General features: G+C 46.0%; 2 protein-coding genes across 2 annotated transcripts; one reads left to right on the top strand and one right to left on the bottom strand.

The window, feature by feature from the left end:
* Nucleotides 1-15,485: 15,485 nt before the first annotated feature.
* LOC124653084 (mediator of RNA polymerase II transcription subunit 4-like) lies at nucleotides 15,486-17,088 on the bottom strand. The gene has a single exon (XM_047192136.1). The coding sequence runs from the start codon at nucleotides 17,047-17,049 to the stop codon at nucleotides 15,802-15,804; it is 1,248 nt and encodes a 415-aa protein (XP_047048092.1). The 5' UTR covers nucleotides 17,050-17,088; the 3' UTR covers nucleotides 15,486-15,801.
* Nucleotides 17,089-17,338: 250 nt separating this feature from the next.
* LOC124657470 (histone-binding protein MSI1-like) lies at nucleotides 17,339-21,715 on the top strand. The gene is made up of 5 exons (XM_047196016.1): nucleotides 17,339-17,950; nucleotides 19,800-19,943; nucleotides 20,814-20,938; nucleotides 21,085-21,180; nucleotides 21,499-21,715. The coding sequence occupies exons 1-5, from the start codon at nucleotides 17,339-17,341 to the stop codon at nucleotides 21,713-21,715; spliced, it is 1,194 nt and encodes a 397-aa protein (XP_047051972.1).
* The last annotated feature ends 281 nt before the right edge of the window (nucleotides 21,716-21,996 follow it).

The raw sequence follows: 21,996 nt of genomic DNA, 5'->3' as shown, positions 1-21,996 counted from the left end.
GGCAGCGGCGGATCGGGGACGAGTAGGTCGTGAGTGACTGACTAGCCGAGCTATTAGGCCTGTAGCCCTCTTCATGGCCTCATGGACGTTTATATGGCTTCAGCTTTGGACGAAATATAGAGGCCTTAAGGCCCAAGGCCCAAGGACTCAACGAGCCCATAAAATTCGCCTCAAACCCTACCAGGCTACCAGCAACTTGCCCCGCTGCTCCCCCCTCCTGCGCCGCCGACTCCCCCAACCACCTCATGCTCGTGAGCGTGGTGCTCCTGCTTGGACACGGTGGCCGCCTCCAAGTGTGGCGTCGTACCAACCATGTTCGAGTCCATCATCCGCTCATCGCCACACCAGGTTTGACGTTAACCGATCTCGGTGCATGCCGCAACGGCCGTATACAATGGTCACTAAGACCCACGTCAATGAGATGCACATGTACCACCTTGCGGACGACGACCGAAAGGCCAACACCGATGTTGTGCTTAGGAGCCATGACACCGAGGGGTATGGGATGGTGTGGAACCCAATGAAGGAGGTGTGGGTGCTGAGCCTGAGCAACACGTATGATAAGAAGATCCACCTTTGGAATCTCGCGTCCGGGAGTGGATCCCCGGTTCTAGATGCTATTAAGGTAATGTTAGGAGTACGCTAGATCTAACGAGGCGACATGGAATACGGCGATCTCCTCCGAGGAATTGCTTCGGGGAGGAATGATTACGTCTCATATTCGAATTTTCCTTAAAAGCTACCGGCCTGAGGGCATTACTAAATTGCCAACGTTCCTAGTGTGATTCTACTGCTCTTAAGTACCTAATCCATCTTCCAATCCTCCGGCATGTAACAAGTGGATGACATGCGTGCACAATTTGTGGTCTTGGGCCTTATGTTGCTTCCGAGATGGCCCGTCTCCTCTGAAAGGACATGGAGCCCCCATGTGTGGTTTTGGTAATTGATGGCAATCCCTATGGACTATTGGTTGCCGTGAGGTTCTCTTATAGGTTGTGTCCATAGGCAATACTTGAGCCATATGTTGGTCTCAAGGTTGCAAGATAAAGAAGATCAAGTGCAATGAAGAAGAGGGATGAAGATGATGTAGAAGATGAAGAGGGATGAAGACGGTGTAGAAGATGAAGAGGGAAGAAGACGGTGTAGAAGATGGATGAAGACGGTGACGTGTATGTTGGAGAAGTTGGATGAAGATGGTGGCATGTGCAATATTGAAGGAGGATAAAGACGGAGCTTGCTGGCTCGAGTGGAAAGCGCAAGGTCAAGATTTATGTTCGGTAGGATAGTTGGTCGCATCGTCGGAGAGAGCTCAAACCTTGCATGCATTGCATCGTGTTTCTTGGTTGTTGTTGGTTCTTATCTATGAGATGTTTTAGAGATTATGTTCATTCTCATGACAAGCTCTAGCTCATGGAATGGATTCCAGATGCATCTCATGTTGTGTGTTCGAGTTTGATGATTTTCCCGGTTTACCGTATTGAGAAGTTGCACCTCTAAATTAATAGAAAATTATCCTCCACTCTTTTCCATGTTTTCACCTTGTGTGGAGGTAACTCTTGTCGTCCTCTTTCTAGCAAAATTGGTTTCGATGTATTCCGAGTTTCCTAACTCAAGATATTGATGTAAAAGAAAAAGGAAATGTCGGTACTGCCACTTGGGCCTCCGGCCCAGTACCGGCAAGGCTTCTGCAAGCCCTGGAAGCCCAGTCGGTACTAGATTGGGGTCGGGCCGGTAGTACCGGCCTTCGGGCCTTGACGGTAGGCCAACCGGCTCTACCGGCCGACCTTTCTTGCCCAGCAGTATACCTGCCCCGCTCCTCTCCTGCTCCGCTCTGGGCGGCCGCCCGCAGAGCCCAACAGTGTCCCAGGTCGGCCTACCCCGCGCGGCTGCCATGCCACCTCACGCGCTGCCATCCTAGTTCTCCAGGCCGCCTGGCCCAGCTCGCCGCCAACCCGCCCCACACGCGCTGCGTCTTCGTTTCGTCCAATTCCGAGAATATTTCGTTACTAGGATTTCTGAAACCAAAAACAGCAGAAAACAGGAACTGGCACTTCGGCATCTTGTTAATAGGTTAGTTCCAGAAAATGCACGAATATGACATAAAGTGTGCATAAAACATGTAGGTATCATCAATAATATGGCATAGAACATAAGAAATTATCGATACGTCGGAGACGTATCAAGCTTCCAGAAGACCGAAGAGCATACGAAGTGGGGCCACGAGGTGGCGACACCACAAGGCGGCGCGGCCAAGGGGGGGCCCGCGCCGCCCTATGGTGTGGGCCCCTCGTCAGGCCCCCGACTCGCCCTTCCGCCTACTTAAAGCCTCCGTCGCGAAACCCCCGAGGCGAAAAACCACGATACGGAAAACCTTACCGAGACGCCGCCGCCGCCGATCCCATCTCGGGGGATTCTCGGAGATCTCCTCCGGCACCCCGCCGGAGAGGGGATTCATCTCCCGGAGGACTCTACACCGCCATGGTCGCCTCCGGAGTGATGAGTGAGTAGTTCACCCCTGGACTATGGGTCCATAGCGGTAGCTAGATGGTTGTCTTCTCCTCATTGTGCTTCATTGTTGGATCTTGTGAGCTGCCTAACATGATCAAGATCATCTATCCGTAATACTCTATGTTGTGTTTGTCGGGATCCGATGGATAGAGAATACCATGTTATGTTAATTATCAAGTTATTACATATGTGTTGTTTATGATCTTGCATGCTCTCCGTTATTAGTAGAGGCTCGGCCAAGGTTTTGCTCTTAACTCCAAGAGGGAGTATTTATGCTCGATAGTGGGTTCATGCCCGCATTGACACCTCGGACGATGATGATGAAAGTTCTAAGGTTGTGTTGTGATGTTGCCACTAGGGATAAAACATTGGCGCTATGTCCGAGGATGTAGTTGTTGATTACATTACGCACCATACTTAATGCAATTGTCTGTTGCTTTGCAACTTAATACCGGAGGGGGTTCGGACGATAACCCGAAGGTGGACTTTTTAGGCATAGATGCGATTGGATGGCGGTCTATGTACTTTGTCGTAATGCCCAATTAAATCTCACTATACTTATCATGACATGTATGTGCATTGTTATGCTCTCTCTATTTGTCAATTGCCCGACTGTAATTTGTTCACCCAACATGCTTTTATCTTATGGGAGAGACACCTCTAGTGAACTGTGGACCCCGGTCCATTCTTTAATACTGAAATACAAATCTGCTGCCATACTTGTTTTTACTGTTTTCTCTGCAAACAATCATCTTCCACACAATACGGTTAATCCTTTGTTACAGCAAGCCGGTGAGATTGACAACCTCACTGTTTCGTTGGGGCAAAGTACTTTGGTTGTGTTGTGCAGGTTCCACATTGGCGCCGGGATCTCCGGTGTTGCGCCGCACTACATCCCACCGCCATCAACCTTCAACGTGCTTCTTGGCTCCTCCCGGTTCGATAAACCTTGGTTTCTTTCTGAGGGAAAACTTGCTGCTGTGCGCATCATACCTTCCTCTTGGGGTTCCCAACGAACGTGTAAGTTACACGCCATCAAGCTCTTTTTCTGGCGCCGTTGCCGGGGAGATCAAGACACGCTGCAAGGGGAGTCTCCACTTCTCAATCTCTTTACTTTGTTTTTGTCTTGCTTTATTTTATTTACTACTTTGTTTGCTGCATTATATCAAAACACAAAAAAATTAGTTGCTAGCTTTACTTTATTTACTGTCTTGTTTGCTATATCAAAAATACAAAAAAAAAAATTAGTTACTTGCATTTACTTTACTTATTTCATCATGTTTCCTTTTAATTTTACCGCAAAGAACATACCGGTAGGACAAGGGTCTATAATTGGGAGGAACAATATAGAAGAATTTTTCACCCATGTTAGTACCATTGAAGATTTTGAAGATAGACACTTGGTAGAACTTGCTCCTACTTATGAAATTGCTGCTGCTTTAGTTCGCCTGTTGCAAACTAAATTTGTTAATCTAAATCCTATAATCCAACAAATGTTTCTTACAATTGGTGATATGGAAGAGGGGGAAAAGAAAGATTTTGTTTTAGAAACCCTTCTTAGAGAATTTGGTGGTCTAGCAAGAGAGGCTAGAAAGGTCTTTGCTAAATTTAATATGCTTGGTTCTCATACTAATTTTGTTGGTCTCCTTGAAAAAATGGACATGGATAGAATAAGGTACACTAATAATGCTAATGATGGTGGGGAGATCAAAGGACCAATACCATGTAAACTCCTAGCTATGAATGATGCACTAGAAAATAACTATGCTTGGCTTGTTCCTGAAAATTTGTTTGATGAGAGTAGCAAGCCCAAAACTAATGAGAAGGGAGACGCTGAAACTTATGTATCCAATATAGTAAGCATGGTTGAGAAAACTCCAAACCCCGCTGTAGGTGCACCACCCTTCGATAACACTTGATATACACTTTCTGCGCCTAGTTGAAAGGCGTTAAAGAAAAGCGCTTATGGGAGACAACCCATGTTTTTACTCCAGTATTTTTGTTTTATATTTATGTCTTGGAAGTTGTTTACTACTGTAGCAACCTCTCCTTATCTTAGTTTTGAGTTTTGTTGTGCCAAGTAAAGTCTTTGATAGTAAAGTAAGTACTAGATTTGGATTACTGCGCAGTTCCAGATTTCTTTGCTGTCACGAATCTGGGTCTATCTCCCTGTAGGTAGCTCATAAAATTAAGCCAATTTACGAGCATGATCCTCAGATATGTACGCAACTTTCATTCAATTTGAGCATTTTCGTTTGAGCAAGTCTGGTGGCCTAATAAAATCCATCTTTACGGACTGTTCTGTTTTGACAGATTCTGTCTTTTATTTCGCATTGCCTCTTTTGCTATGTTGGATGAATTTCTTTGATCCATTAATGTCCAGTAGCTTTATGCAATGTACAGAAGTGTTAAGAATGATTGTGTCACCTCTGAACATGTGAATTTTTATTATGCACTAACCCTCTAATGAGTTGTTTCGAGTTTGGTGTGGAGGAAGTTTTCAAGGATCAAGAGAGGAGTATGATGCAATATGATCAAGGAGAGTGAAAGCTCTAAGCTTGGGGATGCCCCGGTGGTTCACCCCTGCATATATTAAGAAGACTCAAGCGTCTAAGCTTGGGGATACCCAAGGCATCCCCTTCTTCATCGACAACATTATCAGGTTCCTCCCCTGAAACTATATTTTTATTCCGTCACATCTTATGTACTTTGCTTGGAGCGTCGGTTTGTTTTTGTTTTTGTTTTGTTTGAATAAAATGGATCCTAGCATTCACTTTATGGGAGAGAGACACGCTCCGCTGTAGCATATGGACAAATATGTCCTTAGGCTCTACTCATAGTATTCATGGCGAAGTTTCATCTTCGTTAAATTGTTATATGGTTGGAATTGGAAAATGCTACATGTAGTAACTCTAAAATGTCTTGGATAATTTGATACTTGGCAATTGTTGTGCTCATGTTTAAGCTCTTGCATCATATACTTTGCACCCATTAATGAAGAAATACTTAGAGCTTGCTAATTTGTTTTGCATATTTGGTTTCTCTAGAGTCTAGATAACATCTAGTATTGAGTTTTGAACAACAAGGAAGACGGTATGGAGTCTTATAATGTATACCATATGTCTTTTATGTGAGTTTTGCTGTACCGTTCATCCTTGTGTTTGTTTCAAATAACCTTGCTAGCCTAAACCTTGTATCGAGAGGGAATACTTCTCATGCATCCAAAATCCTTGAGCCAACCACTATGCCATTCGTGTCCACCATACCTACCTACTACATGGTATTTATCCGCCATTCCAAAGTAAATTGCTTGAGTGCTAAGTTTAAAATTCCATCATTCACCTTTGCAATATATAGCTCATGGGACAAATAGCTTAAAAACTATTGTGGTATTGAATATGTACTTATGCACTTTATCTCTTATTAAGTTGCTTGTTGTGCGATAACCATGCTTCGGGGACGCCATCAACTATTCTTTGTTGAATATCATGTGAGTTGCTATGCATGTCCGTCTTGTACGGAAGCAAGAGAGATCTACCACCTTCATGGTTGGAGCATGCATATTGTTAGAGAAGAACTTTGGGCCGCTAACTAAAGCCATGATTCATGGTGGAAGTTCCGGTTTGGACATATATCCTCAATCTCATATGAGAATAATAATTGTTGCCACATGCTTATGCATTAAAGAGGAGTCCATTATCTGTTGTCCATGTTGTCCCGGTATGGATGTCTAAGTTGAGAATAATCAAAAGCGAGAAATCCAAAATGCGAGCTTTCTCCTTAGACCTTTGTACGGGCGACATGGAGGTACCCCATTGTGACACTTGGTCAAAACATGTGCATTGCAAAGATCCGGTAGTCCAAGTTAATTAGGACAAGGTGCGGGCACTATTAGTATACTATGCATGAGACTTGCAACTTGTAAGATATAATGTACATAACTCATATGCTTTATTACTACCGTTGACAAAATTGTTTCATGTTTTCAAAATAAAAGCTCTAGCACAAATATAGCAATCGATGCTTTCCTCTTTGAAGGACCATTCTTTTTACTTTTATGTTGAGTCAGTTCACCTATTTCTCTCCACCTCAAGAAGCAAACACTTGTGTGAACTCGTGCATTGATTCCTACATACTTGCATATTGTACTTGTTATATTACTCTATGTTGACTATTATCCATGAGATATACATGTTACAAGTTGAAAGCAACCGCTGAAACTTAATCTTCCTTTGTGTTGCTTCAATACCTTTACTTTGATTTATTGCTTTATGAGTTAACTCTTATGCAAGACTTATTAATACTTGTCTTGAAGTACTATTCATGAAAAGTCTTTGCTTTATGATTCACTTGTTTACTCATGTCATTACCATTGTTTTGATCGCTGCATCCACTACATATGTTTACAAATAGTATGATCAAGGTTATGATGGCATATCACTTCAGAAATTATCTTTGTTATCGTTTTACATCGCTCGGGACGAGCAGAACTAAGCTTGGGGATGCTTGATACGTCTCCGACGTATCGATAATTTCTTATGTTCTATGCCATATTATTGATGATACCTACATGTTTTATGCACACTTTATGTCATATTCGTGCATTTTCTCGGAACTAACCTATTAACAAGATGCCGAAGTGCCGGTTCTCGTTTTCTGCTGTTTTTGGTTTCAGAAATCCTAGTAACCAAATATTCTCGGAATTGGACGAAACGAAGACCCGGGGGCCTATTTTTCCACGGAGCTTCCGGAAGACCGAAGAGCATACGAAGTGGGGCCACGAGGTGGCGACACCACAAGGCGGCGCGGCCAAGGGGGGCCCGCGCCGCCTATGGTGTGGGCCCTCGTCGGGCCCCCGACTCGCCCTTCCGCCTACTTAAAGCCTCCGTCGCGAAACCCCCGAGGCGAAAAACCACGATACGGAAAACCTTGCCGAGACGCCGCCGCCGCCGATCCCATCTCGGGGATTACGGAGATCTCCTCCGGCACCACCGCCGGAGAGGGGATTCATCTCCCGGAGGACTCTACACCGCCATGGTCGCCTCCGGAGTGATGAGTGAGTAGTTCACCCCTGGACTATGGGTCCATAGCAGTAGCTAGATGGTTGTCTTCTCCTCATTGTGCTTCATTGTTGGATCTTGTGAGCTGCCTAACATGATCAAGATCATCTATCCGTAATACTCTATGTTGTGTTTGTCGGGATCCGATGGATAGAGAATACCATGTTATGTTAATTATCAAGTTATTACATATGTGTTGTTTATGATCTTGCATGCTCTCCGTTATTAGTAGAGGCTCTGGCCAAGTTTTTGCTCTTAACTCCAAGAGGGAGTATTTATGCTCGATAGTGGGTTCATGCCCGCATTGACACCAGGACGAGTGACGAGAAAGTTCTAAGGTTGTGTTGTGCTTGTTGCCACTAGGGATAAAACATTGGCGCTATGTTCGAGGATGTAGTTGTTGATTACATTACGCACCATACTTAATGCAATTGTCTGTTGCTTTGCAACTTAATACTGGAGGGGGTTCGGACGATAACTCTGAAGGTGGACTTTTTAGGCATAGATGCAGTTGGATGGCGGTCTATGTACTTTGTCGTAATGCCCAATTAAATCTCACTATACTTATCATGACATGTATGTGCATTGTTATGCTCTCTCTATTTGTCAATTGCCCGACTGTAATTTGTTCACCCAACATGCTTTTATCTTATGGGAGAGACACCTCTAGTGAACTCTGTGGACCCCGGTCCATTCTTTAATACTGAAATACAAATCTGCTGCAATACTTGTTTTTACTGTTTTCTCTGCAAACAATCATCTTCCACACAATACGGTTAATCCTTTGTTACAGCAAGACGGTGAGATTGACAACCTCACTGTTTCGTTGGGGCAAAGTACTTTGGTTGTGTTGTGCAGGTTCCACATTGGCGCCAGGATCTCTGGTGTTGCGCCGCACTACATCCCACCGCCATCAACCTTCAACGTGCTTCTTGGCTCCTCCTGGTTCGATAAACCTTGGTTTCTTTCTGAGGGAAAACTTGCTGCTGTGCGCATCATACCTTCCTCTTGGGGTTCCCAACGAACGTGTGAGTTACACGCCATCACTCTCACTTGCGGTCTCTCGAGAATGGACTCTTCGTCAGGTTGATGTGAGTAATGCATTTCTTCACGGTTTCTTGTCAAAGGATGTCTATATAGAGCAGCCTCCTGGTTTTGAGGATTCTAGGTATCCTACACATGTCTGCAAGTTGCAGCGTGCTATCTACGATCTTAAGCAGTCTCCTCGAGCTTGGTATGCTCGCTTGAGTGCTGAGTTGCTTCAGCTTGGTTTTATTCCTTCCAAGGTTGTCCCTGTTCATCTTCAATCAGGCTGGTGTCTAAGTGTTCATGTTGGTCTATGTAGACGACATAGTTATTGTTATTGCCGGCTCTACTTCTGTGGCAGTTGAGGGTTTGGTTCGATCTCTCTTGAACACTTATCCTATCAAGGATTTGGGCACTCTGGAATATTTTCTCGTCGTACAATTCAGGGGGCATGAAACTTATGCACCGAAAATATGCGCTTGATTTGTTACATCGGGTAAATATGGAGAATTGTAACCCCACTTCCACTCCTATGGTCCCCACCGAGCGGCTTGCTCGAGATACAGGTGCCCTTCTCAGAACGGAAGATTCTTTCTGGTATTGCAGTGTTGTTCGTAGCCTGCACCGGATATTTCCTTTGCGATGAATAAGGTGTGCTAATTTCTCGCTCAACCAACTGAAGTTTATTGGGAGGTTGTCAAACGTATTCTGTGTTATGTGAAAGGAACATTGAATACTAGTCTGCGTATTCGCAAGTCACCGCAGCAGTATATTAGTATATTCACCGATGCAGATTGGGCTGGATGCGTTGATGATAGACGCTCTACCAGTGATTTTCCAGGGATTTTTTTTTGGATCCGAATCGTATTTCATGGAATTCGAAGAAGCAGCTCACGGTTTTAAGATCCAGCATCGAGGCAAAATACAACGCACTCGCAGAGCAGCTGAAGCTATGTGGGTCAGTTCTTTGCTTACAGAACTAGGTGTTTCAAAATAGCAAAGTTCAGTTTTATGGTGCGATAATCTAGGGAAAACTTACCTCACGGCAAATCCAGTTTTTCACGCTCGAACTAAGCACATTAAGATTGGTTTTTATTTTATGCGAGAGCAAGTTGCTGATGGTGCTTTGGAGGTGAGATTTATTCTTCTTATGATCAGTTGGCGATGTCTTAGCAAGCCAGCTACACGACATATGTTAGACCGGTTTAGAACCAATCTAATAGCGGTTCCAGTCAAAAAAAAAATCTAATAGCGGTTTAGATTGAGAGGAAGTGTAAAGAATCCGTCACCGTGTTGTATACGTGTAGTGTTGTATTGTGTAACGTATACACACCTGTATGTGTACATATGCCAAGTACAGATTTGACACTTTGGTGTCTCATAAAGGCGGAATATTCTTCAGTGGGAGGCGACGTTCCCGTCGACAGCGAGACGCCTGTGGTGATTTCGTCAATCTCAAGACCCGACGGATCAGTTCTTCAACGCAGTCTCCTGGAGGTGCTCATAGGGGTAGGGTGTGCGTGTGTGCGTTCATAGGGATGAGTGTGTGCGCGTATGTATGAGCGTCTTTGATTGTACTGTGTTTCGCAAAAAAATAGAAGAGGTGCCACGAAAACCCTAATCGCTGTTTTAACTTGCTGAACGATGAGGCATCCCATACTCCTGGTACTGGGCAACATTAGGTAAACAATTTGAGCAGGCCCGCTCCAAAATAAGTAAGCAACGTCTGAGTAGTACCGTGCAGGTTATTATGTATATGCACATAAATCATGTGAAAATGTACAAATGTATCCTGATTTGGTCAGGAGCAACCGTGTCGATAACGGCAGATGGTGTAACCGGCCGACAAAACCGAAACGCCGAGCAACATCGCCGCCACGAGGAGGTTGATGATGGAGCACGGTGACCGGAGGTGGTCGCGTTTGAACAAGCCGACGTAACGGTTCCAGCGGGAATCGCAGTATTCATTTGTGTCCTTAAACAGCCGCGCGTAGCGGTGCGTCTTGGGGTCGAAGAGCGCGCAGTCGCCGAGCCGGTTGAAGAACGCCGCCGCGTCGTCGTCGCTGGATAGCATGTTGTCGAGGATGCCGTAGCGCCGGAGCAGAGCGACATCGGCGGCCGTGCTCACCAGCGCGTTCATCAGCACGACGTATCCTGTGACGACGCCCTCCTTCCAGTCCTTGGTCTGCTCCAGCGCAAACACGTTCGCCATAAGGATCCTCGTGCCGGCGTTGATGGCCTGGCGCGGAATGACTATGGTACCGTCCTGGAACGTCACGTCGAACTGGCCCGCCGGCGAGGCATTCTCCCTGAACGTGACGCCGAGCTCCATCAGCGTGGTTGCACAAGGGATCGCCAGCGGCGTCGTGGTGGCCGTCCCGATCATCCGGGCGTGTATGGACGAGAGGATGCGGGACAGGGTCGCGGTCATCTGCCTCGTTAGCCTTGCGCTCCGGCCAAGCTTCGGCCGCTCCGGGGCCATGACCATCCTCTGGTGCTGGAGATGGAGGAGGTGATAGATAACGGTGAACTGGCCCGGAGCCGGATCCTGACCCGGAGGATCGTGCAGGGAGAAGAACTTGAAGATGAGACGAAGAAGCCGCCGCCGATCCACAGCAGCGTCGACGGTCCCCATGGAAAGGCTGAACAGCTTGGCGAGGACGAAGAATGGCAGCTGGTTTTCCACGAGAAGCAGGTCGTAGTAGATGTAAATCCATACCCACTGCATGTACGCGTCGAGCACCGCCGCGTCGTACTTGAACATGAACTCGAGGATGAAGCAGCCGTCGAGCACCAGCATCTGCACGAAGTCGTCGCTCCCGAGCTGATTCAGGGGCTCACCGTAGCAGCGCCGCGCACGCGCCTCCACCTTGCGAACCTCCCGGATGTAGACGGCGAGCCGGGCGAGGCGGCGGCCTTCAGCGCCGTCGCGGTGGTGGTCCCGGTCCCGCCGGAGCAAGAAGTTGCGGAGGAAGCGCCACTTGTGGACCTGCATGGCGCGGGTGCTGGCTCTGGAGGAATGGTAAGGGCCGATGGAGACGACGCGCGGCTCGTAGAGGCCCTTGTTGGTCTCGTGGATGTGGGACGGCAGGCGCACAATGGTGAAGGCCTCATCTTCCCTGCCGGCGCCGCCGCCTGCCGGAAGCAATAGGTTGTTAATCCCTTTCTCCATCCGAGAAAGCAGGACCTCATCGCTCATGGTCGGCATCATGGCGTCCATGTATACGGAGTACGAGTACTATACATAGCCGGTTTTATAGCGACTTTTGTTGTCTTTCCGGGCATGCATGCGCCAACGTGGCGGCTCTTCGTTTCATGAATGGGACGTAGTAGCTCCCCGCCATGGTCATGCTGAAAAATGAGGCATCTCATACTACTGGTACTGGCAAGATCCTGCTGCTGCACGGTATTAAAAGTGCAAATAATAATAACCTACTAAAAGATAACATTGATAACAGGACTAAGATTCCAATTTTTCCTCAACGTCTTGTATTTTCTAATTAGTGAGCAAGGCGGTAAAATAAGGAAAACGAGAATCTTCAACGAGAAGCGCCAATCCTGGTCGTAGAGATTCTCTGCCGGATACTCCGATCCGTACTTTTTTTTTTGTTACAGAAATGGCAGCCAGTGCATGTACGAATAGCTGGCAGCACACGTGGCACCTACATGTGGGATCCAGTTTGCGGGTTGCGGGTAGAGTCATCTTATACCGTACCCATCACCTTCAATCTTACCCATCACCCGTGCCCATATCCGTCAACGGGTACAAGTTTTTCGCATATTCGTCATCCAACAGGATAAATGGGTACTCGTGTGTAAAAATATCTGTGCTTACAACACATCGAATTGATCAAAAAATATGACATGAGGTGAAATGATCCTAAATAGGGGAATAATCCTCACTAACCTACCAACAATTATAAGACCGTAAAGCGTGAGGTTCAGCCTAGCAACATAAAGCGTTATTAGGAGAAAATTAAGTATTTTAAAATATTGCAGTGGCCTACTTAGCAAATTTAGATGAGTACATGTGTATGTGGGTATGAGTTCTATGATCTCATACTCATACTTGCCATAGCCGATGGGTATGATATTTTTACCTGCATGGCGTGGGTGCTAGCGCTGGAGAAATGGTAAGGGACGATGGAGACGAGGCGCGGCTCGTAGATGCCCTTGTTCGTCTCGTGGGTGTGGGACGGTGGGCGCACGATGGTGAATAATCCAATTGCATATCAAAAGAGGAAAAATAATCCAGTGACCATGTATGCACGATTAATAAAGAAAAACCGGCTAAAACCACACACTACGATAAGGATTTTTGGTGAGTGCTTTTATCCTTTTAATAACATTAAGAGGAGCTTGTTGAAAAAATCAAGGAAACACTACACAAAATTTTGTGCACACTGTCTGAAATTTCATACATAACAAAAACCTTTTTTAAACAGTATATTTATTTTAAAATGTAACGAAGAACTTTATGTGCACGTTGTCCCATTTTTCTTCATAAAAACCCGAAGAATGATTATTCACAGAAGGCTATTGGCCCTTGTTCGCTCGGTGGGTTGCTCTGTAATGAGATGCGTGCTTGCGTATGCTATGACAGTACGGGGTGTGTTGTCCAGCCAGACACTAACCCCACGTCGAGGCTATGAGTCAGATAGCCAGACACCAACCCCCCGTGGAACACCGACAACCTATATATCTTCCACATGATACGAACAGTTCCGATTGCTGAATATACTGATACTAACTTTAAGATGTTCCTATATATACGGCAGGAAAAGGAGAATTGGTGTCTATCTTTGTTTTCCAAGGGAAAAAAAGAAAGGTTTGACAATGCACATTAGTATTCGACAAGTGATCTACATAATAGCTTGACGAGGTTTCGTTGGTTTTTTATTAGATTGACCAGGGTTTCAGGACTAGGGAGTGGACTATACGGAACAAACACTGCTTCAACACTCATCACGGCTGCCGGGTCCATCCTAGTGCGGCATACAGCTTTGATTTCGATATTCCAACCACTTTGATTTGTTCAGAGGCTTCTTGATCTCGTCTTCAGGTTTTTTAGCCGGTGGGTGCAGTCTACCACCACCTGCTCTATCTCCATTACCAGAGGATCGAGCGGCGGAGGCCTCACCAGCTAACGAGGCTAGGCGCAAGCTCATCCGGCATCTCTCCGGGCATCACCTGCTCTCGAACGATGATGAGGCGGCGACCTTCTTCAACTAGCTCGGCGGCGTCACGCTCTTCGACCACAGGGTGCACCAGGTTCGGGCGGCTGTTCAGGGACACCAACGAGTACTGCAACTGCCGGTGGAACCGGTACATGGCTGTGTTCAAGCGCGACCACCTCCGGAGCCCATGCTCCATCATCAAACTCGTCGTTGCGTCTATTCTGCTATGTGCTTCCGTCATGTCCGTCTGCTACATCATTTGCCGTTATCACCATTCTTGCTCCTGATCAAAGCTGGTGTTTCCACACGTTACAAATAAGGGTTCTTCTATTCCCCGGCGGCCTGGAATTCTTTTCTAGTACACGGTTAAAACTAGATCTGGAGACCCAAAGCAGATACTCCAGATTGCTGCTGTTGTGAACCGAACTTTTAATTTGGTCATTTCTGTAGTTTTGGATTTTGTTCAAATTTTCTACCTGGCTTCAAAATGTTCACAAAGCCAGGCTTTGGTTTATCATGTCTTTTGGGCTCCAAGATGTACAGAGTTGGTCTTTGTTTACTACATTTTGGGGTTCGTGTGTTAGATTGTGAAGAGTGATATCTTTCTAGTCACCCATAGAGTTAAGAAGCACAAGTAACCTACTCACTCTGTGCCGAACTACTTGTCACAGATTCCACGTGTTTTAGTATATAGATAGATACATGCGGATCTATACAAATATATGACATCTAATTGGGGAAAGAGGGAGTATTTCAGATTGGATTGAGTCGACTCTATAAGTTCCTTCCATTTTGAACTCTTGGTTCCTCTTATGTATAGTCATGTAAATAACTCTCTTTACTCTCTTTAGAACAGAAAATACTCTGGGGGATTGCCCTAGAGGAAAAAAAATGTCAATTTGTACTTCATAATGTGCAATACTCTTCTGTTTGAATCTGCACTATGAAGATAACCGCATGCTTTCAGGCAAAATTAGCCATGCTCGTATATGCCATACTTAATTACTCAGCTATCGCTCCTTGCTGAGAAGAGAAACAAATTGTCTAATAGTGGCTTCTCACTATATATATATTATAACAATCAGAGGTAAAGAGAGAAAACAAGGTAGATGCGTAGAAGGTGATATTTACGCTGATATTTATGCTCAATGGTACAACCCAGTGATTTCATAAGTTTGGGATAAGCTCAACAACAGATCAGCTTCATAGTGTACAAGTAGGAAGGCAGATTTCATAAGATGTCCATAAGCATGAAAGACATTAGTCAGAAAACCCAGTACTACGCAAACAAGAAATTACAAGTTTAGAACTGAAACCAACAACAATGAGCAGCAAATAGTTTATTCATGACATTATGACATTACCAATCAATTAAAGTCAGGTTTCTAATTAATATGCAGCTTAAGACACATCTTGAATTGCGAGGATTGATTATGCTTATGCAGCAAGTAGATTAGTGACGGGTGTACTAAGCCAGCACAATTAAGTCAAATGTATTGTCTAATAGGTTTAGTGTTACGAAATCTCAAGCAGATAGGCGCAGAAGACAATATCAGCTAAAGCTTAACAACAGATCAGCAATAACAGTGTACAAATAAGAAGTCAGATTTCATGAGATGTCAATAAAACTGGAAGACATTAATCGAAAAAGCCTTTCCCAGGACTACAAAGGCAAGCAATTAGAAGTTCAAGCTGAAGCATACAACAGGGAATATCAAACATTAAGTTCATGACATCCACTATCAATAAAAGAAGCCAGGTTTCTGATTAATACAGCTTAAGACGCATCTTGAACTATCAGGGCTGATTACACTTATGACATACAGCAAGTTGATTAGCAACATAGTGTACAACACCAGCACGTTTTCAAGTCAAATGTAGTGTCGAATAGATATAGTGTTACAAAATCTCAAACAGTCAGGCGCAGAAGACAACATTAGCTAAAGCTTACAATATGCAATTCTTGCTATTGCATAAACTGGATACACATGAAAACACAAGAACGATGGGATGGACAACTTACGAAAGCATTAATCCTCATCATCTTCATCTGAGCTCCCGACATCGCTACTGTACTCATCGCTGCTAGAACTGTTTGCAATGTCAAGGCTGACAGCTGCCACCTGTATTGGCTGGTCCCTTGGCAGCATTGGCCAAACAGGCATTGGCACACCGAGTCGTGGTTCATCAGGCTTGACACCAGGCAAAATCCCACCCGGCAGTAGCTCGATCGGGTCCCCAGGCTTCCATCCAGGCGGCGGCAATGGAATGTCAGGTAGCAGATCTTTAGGCAACCCTTTCGACCACCCGGCTGGCACAGTAATTGGGAGCATAGATGGCCGAGGCTCGTCCGGCGGTGGCACGAACAGCGGTGCAGACTCCGTCTCGGCTGTGCCCCCCTCCTTCGATTCAAGAAGCTTCTTGGGCACCCCAACATCCAAATCAGCAAACTGATACAACTGCGACATCCGCATCTCGTTATCCTGCGGCGCAGGCGGCAGCGCACCACGCAGTGGTAGCCCGGCACCATGCTCCGGCGGCGCAAAGGTCGTGTAGCTTATGCGATGCGCATAGGTCAGGATGTCATCCAGCTTGAGCTTGGAGTGGAGGGACGCACCGAAATCCCCGTTCGACGCCGGCTCAGGCTCGTCGACCGCGGCTGCACCGCGTGGCCGCTTGGCATCGCGGCGGTAGTCGTCGTAGTCGTCGACGAGGCGGTCGAGCACGTGGTGGGCCTCGCGCAGCTTCTTGGCGAAGGCAAGGAGCGCTGCGTCCTTGGCGCGCGCCTCGCGGGCGAGGCGTGTGCGCGCGTCCTGCAGGTCGAGGGTCTCCTTGAGCTCGGCGACGGTCTCGAAGAGCTGCGTCTGGAGCGAGGTGAGCATCGACATCGCCTCCTTGGTGGTGGAGACCGGGGCCGGGAGCGGCGGAGGGGCCGCGGAAGCCGACGACGACGCGAGGAAGTTGGGGAGCGATCCCCGGTACGCCGAGATCCAGGCGGCGCGGTTGGGCGAGAGCTCGAAGAGGTTGGAGGCGAGGGAGGACATGAGGTGGAGCAGCGACTGCGCGCGCGGGAGCGGCGGCAGGAGCGGCAGCAGCGACGCCGAGGTGGTTAGGGTTGGCGCCGCGGCTCCGGATGCCGCTGCGGCAGCGCTGGAGGGCGGGTTGTTGGCTTGCGGCGGCGAGGAGGTGGGGTTCGCCGGGGACTGGTTGGGCGGGAGCGACGGCGACGAGACGGTCATCCCCAGCCTCGCCGGCGACGGCATGTGCGACTGCATCATCCCGGCGGCGGATTGGGGAATCGCGGCGAGTAGCTCGTTTTTTTTTTCAGAGAGAGGAGTGAGGCGAGTAGCTGGTGGACTAGCCGAACTATTAGGCGTGTGCCCTCTTCATGGGTTCATGGGCCTATTGTTTATATGGGCTGGGCTTTCTGCGAAGCGTAGGGGCCCAACAAGCCCATAAAATCCGCTTTAAAGTCTCGCCTCGCAGCTGCCTCTGTTCCTCACCGATCATTTTGGCGGGAGAGCAGCAGTTCGGCGCCTCCAATTCCCGCGCAAAGCAAAACCAGTCATGGACGGCGGCTCCTCCTTCCCGGCCGCCGCCGCCGCCGCGGCGATGGAGACGGAGGAGCACCTGAACTGGAAGAAGAACGCGCCGGTGCTCTACGACCTCGTCATCTCCCACCCGCTGGAGTGGCCCTCGCTCACCGTCCAGTGGCTCCCGTCGGCCGCCGCCCGCTCCCACCAGCTCGTCCTCGGCACCCACGCCGAAGACGCCCCCAACCACCTCATGCTCGTGGACGCCGTCCTCCCGCTTCCCCCGCGCCTGGCCGCGGCGGCGGCCGCCGAGGGCGCCGCCCTCCCGGCCCCCTCCGTGTCCATCTTCCGCTCGGCGCCGCACCAGGGCGAGGTCAACCGCGCCCGGTGCATGCCGCAGCGGCCCTATACCGTGGCCACCAAGACCTGCGTCGACGAGGTGCACGTGTACCACCTCGCCGACGACGGCCAGAAGGCCGGCGCCGACGTCGTGCTCAGGGGCCATGGCGCCGAGGGGTACGGGCTCGCGTGGAGCCCGATGAAGGAGGGGTGGCTGCTGAGCGGCTCGTATGATAAGAAGATCTGCCTGTGGGATCTCGCGTCCGGGAGTGGAGCCCCGGTTCTGGATGCGCATCAGGTGTTCGAGGTAATGTCCTCCTGCCAGATGCTCCTGCCTTGTTTTTTCTTTCTTTCATATATCATGGTGTCGTGGGTTAGCTCTGCAATCTTTCAATATTGTGTTGGACAATTCTAGATGGCTCGTTTGCTGCACATGTAACTATCACTTGTATTTTCATAAAACCGGTTGATGCTAGAAGCAACTGTGTTCTGTTTCTTCTTGCTCCCATTTATCTTGTTTTTCGTCTATCACTGTATTATGCGTGGTAGATTTGCAATTGTTGAATATTAATCAACTATGTTGCTAGCAGCTATGGCTGAAGCAAAAGTAGTTTTCTCTTGTGTTCTAAATATATGTTCTTTCAGGTTAGGGATTTAGTATTCTTTTGCAAAATATTTGCATATTATTTCAATATGTCGTCATTGACCCAGATGTGGCAATCACATATAGCAGTATATTGCCCCCGACAACATGGGATTGGATTGGAACACTTTTGTTTCTGTCTTTGGACGACCTGCTTATACCATAATCACTCAACTCATAATCATAACAATGCCAAGAAACCAATCTAAAACGATGACGTCCTTCTTTTTGCATTACCCAGATCATTATATGTGATTATGTGAAGAGATAATATAATGAAACATAACCAAATGTCACCGAAATGATCAACTCATTTAGACCATGTCACCACTTCATTCACTGTTTTATTCACTATCTGCAAACCTGGTATATTGAAACCTTTAACCTGATTAGCTCAACTCTTCCATATCTGCTTCTGGTGGCTAGGCTAACCGGGCTAGACACTTAAATATTGCACCAGAAACTTGTATGTCATTGTTCTTCAATTTTCAGGCAAATTGAGAACGATGTTGCTCCGCTTATATTGCTAAAATAGTAATTTGCTTCTGACAGTAAATATCCTCTTCCTGTTCTCACTCATTAAGTCAAATCATTTGGAAGTCAAGAAGTGTTGTGTTCACATCAGATGAACCAACCACTTCGATAACATAAGAACACAGGATAACAACATAAATCTCATGGTCTTTAAACAACAAAAACAAGATACCGCCAACTTGGTTATGTATAGTATTGTGCTTTAAATTGAAGCTTGTACTAGAGCTAAATTTTCTGTTTGCATTGGTTTCTTATACTGGGAAAAAAACTGTTCAACTGGATGGTGAAAACAATTTTTTTCCTATTATTTGTAGACACTTAATGAGTCGAGTACCTGCCTTTAAAGTTTTTAGGCTGGTGACTACTGCATCATTTGCCTAGCATGCTAATATGCTATAGTGATACCATTTTAACAACCCTTCAACTTGTTGTGTAAAAAACATACTTCTCTAACATGGCCTCTACCAGAAACGTGGCTTGTGTTTATGTATGATTCCATACTAACAGTTTAAGGATGAACTGTCATACTTTCATAAGCCATATCGTTACTTCTGTTCTTATGTTACTTTATCAGAACTCAGAAATCCTAAATTTTAAATTGCATGAGCACTGTTTTACATTCACATAAGAGAATGTATGAGAGATGGTTTTCAGTATGGAAGCTAGGTTGGCAATTATTAACATCTACTACCTCCGATTCAAGGAATAAGGCGCCCTCGTTTTACGTGCTTTTCGTTTGACTAAGTATTACTTCAAATATATAAAGATTGTTTCTATAAAATTAACATCATTGGAAAGTGTTTTTCAATACGAATCCAACGATACTAATTACATATAATATAACCAAGATTTTGTTGCTCAATTTTTATGGTCAAAGTTCGTCTTGGAATACGCGTGCGCCTTATTCCTTGGGACGGAGGTAGTAGTTCTTACTGTTCTGTATTCAGAGTGTACAGATCTCAAGTTTATGATTTTGCAGGCTCACGAGGATATGGTTGAAGATGTAGCTTGGCACCTGAAAGGCGACAACCTATTTGGTTCTGTTGGCGATGACTGCAAGCTCATGATTTGGGACTTGCGTACGAACAAAGCAGAACAATCTGTAGTAGCACACCAGAAGGAAGTAAGCATGCTTGATTCGAGTGTTGCTGAGCTAAATGTTTATCTTTGTTTAGAGACAGCTGAAGTCCTACAGTTAGTTTTGTGTTCTGTACTGAATTCTAGAGCGCAAGACCTTTTCTTTATGTACCTAGGAGTAGCACGTGGAGCATGTTTTCTAATGTTGCAAGGATATACTCCTGATATCTGGTTTCTTTCAGTAGTTATCTCCACCAAATGTTTTTTCTAAGTTTGGAAATTATTAGTTTACAGTTCCTACTGTTCTGAAGTTTGCTTTTCTGACTGTTTTGTTCTGTGGGTTTTGACTTAGACTATCACAAACGTTAGTAATATGTAGGTGTGCATTGTGAATAGACAGCACCTGTGTTTATACTGGCCCTACAGTTTGCTCTGTCAAAAATATATGCTTGGTTGCTCGAAAGAAAAAGGTTCCTTATTCTTTCTTGTCATGATGTCTGCTCATAATGTACATGTTCACTTTATCAAGTTAGCTCTTTGTCCTTCTGGTTGGGCATGATTTTGTGATACTTAGGAAAGCAGCTGTCATTGGATTAACTGAATAAGAAGAGAGCATTGACCAGAAAATTAGTTAGGTACTATAAATTCACCTCTCCTGCAGTAACGAAGTTTGCTTGTGTGGCAATTTGAAGTTTGTGAACTTTGAGCTAGGAGTATTCTCACATAAGAAGATAGCTAAAGAGTATAAAATGATTCAGTAATATGTGACTCCATTGTGAATATACAATACTGATGTCATCGAAAAGAAGGATAAAACTGATGTTTATGCTGGCACTACAGTTTGCTTCTGTGAAAGTATATGTTCTTAATTCCAGTCTTCTCGTTTCTGTTCATAATGTAATGATCACTTTGGCAGGTTAACTCCTTGTCCTTCAATCCATTTAACGAATGGATCTTGGCTACAGCATCTGGCGATGCAACTATTAAGCTGTTTGACTTGCGAAAGCTATCAAGAAGCTTGCATACATTCGACAGCCATGAGTATGTATTACCTGTTGCTTTTGTCAGTTTTTCTCTTTTATCTTGCTGCAGTTTTCTGTTTCGATTGGTCAGTTCAGCCTACCTGCAATTTAGCTGCTATGCTGTTGCCCATCTGATATTTTTTGCTGTGCAATTGTCACCTGCAGGGGGGAGGTTTTCCAGGTTGAGTGGAATCCGAACTTGGAGACTGTATTGGCTTCCCATGCAGCAGACAAAAGGGTGATGATATGGGACGTTAGCAGGTAAGCCTAGTCAAATCTGCTCCCATATTATATCCTATGGTTGCAGTTGGCATCTCATTTTCATTCCTGCCACATCATTGTTTACTGGTGAATCATTCCGAATGGAAACAGAAAAGTGAGAAATGAGATTGATCCGAAGCAACATCTTCGATGATATCTGTCAGTAAATAAATGGCTAACACATGTACATTTTACTGCTTGCACAAAAGATGAATACCTAGTTGTTCTGTGGACTACATTTTATAGCTGTATCAGATGAGATGATTCGCTTCTTTTGTTTTTGTTTTAATTTTGCCGGTGCTGTCTCACGTTCTGCAGGATCGGAGATGAGCAGGCGGAGGAAGATGCAAGCGATGGACCACCGGAGCTGCTCTTCGTCCACGGTGGTCACACAGCGAAGATCTCGGAACTGTCCTGGAACCCTAGCGAGAAATGGGTTGTGGCCAGCGTGGCGGAGGATAACGTGCTGCAGATCTGGGAGATGGCAGAGAGCATATACTCCGATGACAGCAACGCCTCTTCCCTGTCCACATAAGAGATCCTTACAGTGTGTGGTTAGGTTGCATGCGGTTGAACTTGTAGGGTTTGATATCCCTTCACCACCAATTAATTATGGAACTAAGAAAGAACCATCGACTATAACCCGAAAAGAATTAGCTATCTGTTGCCTCCGTGGATTTAATATCTTCGAGAAGTGACTCTGAAAATTTCCTGCCATACCTCCGTTTACTTGGACTCCTGTCTCTTATTGAGCATTCGCGGTGAGCACTTGCTTATTGAGCATTCGCAGTGAGCCCTTTTTTAGCCTAGTCAGAG

The sequence above is a fragment of the Lolium rigidum genome, chromosome 5 (genome assembly GCF_022539505.1).
Source record: "Lolium rigidum isolate FL_2022 chromosome 5, APGP_CSIRO_Lrig_0.1, whole genome shotgun sequence".
NCBI lineage: Eukaryota > Viridiplantae > Streptophyta > Magnoliopsida > Poales > Poaceae > Lolium > Lolium rigidum.
The sequence above is the reverse complement of the archived record's forward strand: the minus strand, read 5'-3'. Positions and strand labels throughout refer to the sequence as shown.